A 4,155-nucleotide genomic window follows, 5' to 3' on the forward strand; every position below is an offset into this window, starting at 1 on the left:
TGCACAAAATGACCTTGGTTCCAGCCCATGCACAAACCTAGGGTTTTACAGAAAAAAAGTCAACTATTTAGCCTCATGCTATTTCTCTATCTTCTCCCTTGGACTAGCTTCCCATTTCAAACATGCCCTATTTTCCTCTTCCACTTTTCTGGACCCCTGTAGAGCAGGGGTGGGGAACATTTTTTTCTGCCAAGGACCATTTGGATATTTATAACATAATTTGTGGGCCATACAAAATTATCAACTTAAAGATTAACCTGCTAAGACACTGGGGGGTAGGGTAGGCTGGAGGAAGGTCAAGGGGGGGAAAAAGGAAACAAATGTACTACTCTTTGTAATATTTTAAGCAATAAAACAAAATTAAAAAAAGAAAAATACGGGAAAAAGTCATCAATACATATTGATATGTATTCTTAATATATTATGTATGACATTTCTTCTGAAAAAAAATTAACCTGCTATATTTGGTCAAACATTTAATTAACTCATCCCTAATGCCTTGGCAGGGCCAGACCAAATGATTTTGTGGGTCTTACATGGCTCGCAGGCCAGGCGTTCCCCACCCCTGCTGTAGAGGATCTGGAAACTTTGGTATTTTAGCTACATGATGCTTTTGTCTTAGTTTCCACAATAGTCTTCGCACCAGATTGTGCATCTCATACATTGATCAGTCAGCCAGGTTCTGCTTATTGGGTTCCATGAATGATTTGGTCCATTGCTTTTCTTTCAGTTAAACATAGGCTGTAACCCTTGCCCATTACCTCCTGACATGAGGTCCTAAAAGTCCTTAAGTTCATAGACTTCATCTTCCTTTTCCCTCAGAGTGAAAGCTGACACCTTGTAGCTCTGGGGAGACAGACCAAATACCAAGTCCAGGTCCAAAATGGATAGACCTTGTTGCTTTAAGAAATTTGGAGCCTAATAATTTTTTTTGGGAAATTTCAGTCAGAATCCTCAAGTCTGTGCTTTGAGGGACACACTTTTAAAGGAAGACACCGTTCCTACCTCTTCCATATATTTATCTATCTTGTGGCGAGATGGATGTGTGCAACACCTTTGCCTGGAATGGTATGGGTTGGTGTTAATGGGATTGTGAATGATCCATTGAAAAGAAATCTGTTCCTGTTTTCTGTACTGTAGGCAGTTCAAGGTTTGCCTTAGAACCCACTTCAAGGAGAAGTGGCAGAATTGTGAGAAGGGACAGCCTTGCCTTCAGTCCCATTCTCTGTGCCAGCTTCGGTTCCAGGAAGGTCTGGGTGGCTATCTTCTTTTGGGGGCTTTTCCTTGCAGAAGAACTTCTTCAGCATATCCTGAATTTCCTTCTTGATGGTCTTGTGCATGTACCCATAGATGTAGGGGTGGATGCAGCACTGCAGGAAGAAAAGCCAGATTATTATGGTGATCACCCACTGGGGTACCTTGGTTTGGATATCCACCCACACAGCTAGGACCGCTAGAAAGCAGTAGGGCCCCAGGGATAGCACGTAGGAGAAAATGATGAGGAAGATCACTTTAGCAGCTTTGCACTGGTAGCACCTGGGCAGAGGAAGGTCATTGTTGCTGTTTCGACGACTTGGTGGGAGACTCTCTGGGATGTTCACTGCTTCGATGTCATCCTCACTGAAATTGATGTTGTCCTCATCAAAGTCCATGTCATCTTCACCCAAGTCAATGTTGCACTGGTTGACCTCTATGTGACTGCTGCCTGCTTGCATGCTGCTCTCAGTTTTGGTATCACCTTCTTTACCCTCCATGCTGCCATCGTTGGCTATGAAGCTGCTTTCTCTGACCTCCTTGCTGCCCTTGGCCTCCATGCTCCCTTCCTTGGCTTCCATGCTGCCCTCTTCGGCCTCCACACTGCCCTCCTTCACCTTGATCTCACCTTCATTCTGGCTGTGGAACTTACTCTCACCCTGGAACTTATCTTTCTTCTCTCCCTCTTCGTCCTCATTCTCCACACAGTCCTTGGCCCGAACCTTCAAGCTGTGGCTCTTGACGTTGTATAGAAGAGCATGCTGACGCCGGGCTGCACCAAACACCACAGAGTAGCAGGCAATCATGACAGCCAGTGGAATGATGATAAAGGACACCACACTGAGAATGGTGTAGCTGGGGCTGGCCCCCCAGATCATGGAGCAGAGGGCATTATGCTCATCAAAGGCAGCCTGACCCCAGCCATAGAGTGGGGGTGTGCTCTGCAGGATGGCCAAGATCCAGGTGCCATAGAGGAGCATGTAACCCCGGCGTGGGGTCATTTTGGCTGGGTAGGAGAGTGGGTGGATGATAGACAGGTAGCGATCCACTGACACTACAACGATGGTGTTGACACTGGCAAAGGCGAACAGGTGAGTGAGGCTAACCAGGGCAGTACAGAAGTGGCTGTTGAGGGGCCAGAAGAGAGGCACAGAAATGGCCACTACCCAGGGGGCCACGAGTGAAACTTGCAGCAGGTCAGTGATGAGGAGGTTAAAGATGAAGCGGTTGGTCACCTGCAGCAGCTGAGGCTTGCGCTGCAACACGAGTGCTAGCACTATGTTGCCAATGAATGAAGCAGTGAGAAAGATGAGCAGCACGCTCGAGCGGATGATGCCGTGAGCCAGGCTGATGGGCATTTTGGAAAATGGGATGCACGTGTGGCTGCTGTTGCTTTCCCGAGTAGTGTTGGTGCAGGTGGAGGTCATGTCGGTGGTAGGCGTATGTAAGACAGGGTTCAGGCTTGGAGCCGGCACCAGCAGGCGGTAAAGGGGTGCACAGACCACACTCACTGCTGAGGATGAAAGAAAGAAACACGTGGGCCAGGTTAGTCACCGAGGGGGCACAAGCTTCAGGGCTTCAGCACCTGGCAGCAGTGCTGCCTAATCCCGTCCCCAAGGTTATCACGCAGCCTCCTTTGCCTTTCTCTCAATCCTTCTCTTACTCTCCAAGTCTCTCTGCCTCTTTCTAGGGGTTCTCCGAGTCCCGCCCACTTGTCTCTCCTAGTGGAGCGTGCATGTCTGTGCTACTATCTTTGAGTCACACAGTTTGGGTTTCTCAAGTTTCCCCAGCTGTCTCTCCCGGTAGCGCCTGCACGTGCTCTGTGTCCCAGCCTGTTTACGTTTAATTCTTTCTCTTCAGTGTCTCTAGAATACTTTTTCTGTATCTCCTGAAGTGTGTGTACATGTCTCACAGTTTTACTCCAACTTTCTCACCCCTGCTTCTCACTTTGCCCTCTGTCTCTATTTCTTAGACTCTTGCTAGCACAATCGTGCTCTGTCAGTCTCTGTCAGCTCGTCACATTTCATTTCTGTCTCTTGTGTACTCCAGTCTCTCAAACTCTTGGTCAGTTTGTCTCTCAGTCTCTCTGTGTCTCTTTCACTAGCAGACTTTCTCTGTAGCTGTGTATGTGTGTCTCCATCTCTCTTCCTCTTTCTCTCAGCCTTGTCACTGTCTCTTCCTCCATCTCTTTCTGATGCACTCTTGTTTCTCTTTGTGTCTCTGCCTGTCACTGACTGTGGCTCACTAGAACACGTACTTCCAGGTCTTTTCCTGATGTCTTGTCTCTCCATTTCTCTGACAATCTTTGTGGGTCCCTAACGCACCTGCTCAGTATCACTCGTTGTATGTGTGTCCTGTAAGTCTCTGTGTCTCTCCAACTCTCCTGTTGCCATGTTTCCCTCTGATTCTCTATGTTGTCACTTTCTATTGCTGTGTTTTCTCTTTCCTAAATCCTCTCATTTCTGTGTCTCTTTGTCCTCCCCTGATGTTTGTCTCTTCATGTGTTAAGTTCTCTCTTTATCACTGTCTGTCTGTCTCTTTCCTTTGCTCTCTGAAGATCTACTGCTTGTCCCTCTTGATTATCTGTTTCTCCGTTGCTCAGGCTCACTCTCTGTCACGTGCAATTAGAGTCGGTTTTTGTGTCTCACTCTCCCCCAGAGAATCTCGCTAAACACTTTCTGTGTATATTTCAGTGTGTGTGCATCTCTGTCTGTCTTCATTTTTCTCCGATGATCCCTCACCTCGGTTTTTCTCTGGCTGGATCTCTGCCTGTGATCTCTATCTCACTGTCGACTTAATTTTGCCATGGAAACCAGCTGCCACCTTGTCCACCAAGGGCTCTAGCGGATAAATCTCCTAGTTTCTCAGCAGCATAGCCGTGGTGGATGCAGGGAGGATGCC

The 4,155-nt window shown here is 47.6% G+C and overlaps 1 protein-coding gene across 1 annotated transcript in view; it reads right to left on the bottom strand.

The window, feature by feature from the left end:
* Nucleotides 1–1,079: 1,079 nt before the first annotated feature.
* The window catches only part of GPR101 (G protein-coupled receptor 101), a 3,692-nt gene continuing 616 nt past the window's right edge, over nt 1,080–4,155 (bottom strand). Inside the window, exon 2 of the mRNA XM_005865336.1 lies at nt 1,080–2,767. Within this exon, the coding sequence (XP_005865398.1) occupies nt 1,170–2,681 (1,512 nt within the window). The 5' untranslated portion in view covers nt 2,682–2,767 and the 3' untranslated portion in view covers nt 1,080–1,169. The remainder of the gene's footprint in view (nt 2,768–4,155) is intronic.

This window comes from Myotis brandtii, unplaced genomic scaffold, assembly GCF_000412655.1.
Source record: "Myotis brandtii unplaced genomic scaffold, ASM41265v1 scaffold206, whole genome shotgun sequence".
Classification (NCBI taxonomy): Eukaryota; Metazoa; Chordata; class Mammalia; order Chiroptera; family Vespertilionidae; genus Myotis; species Myotis brandtii.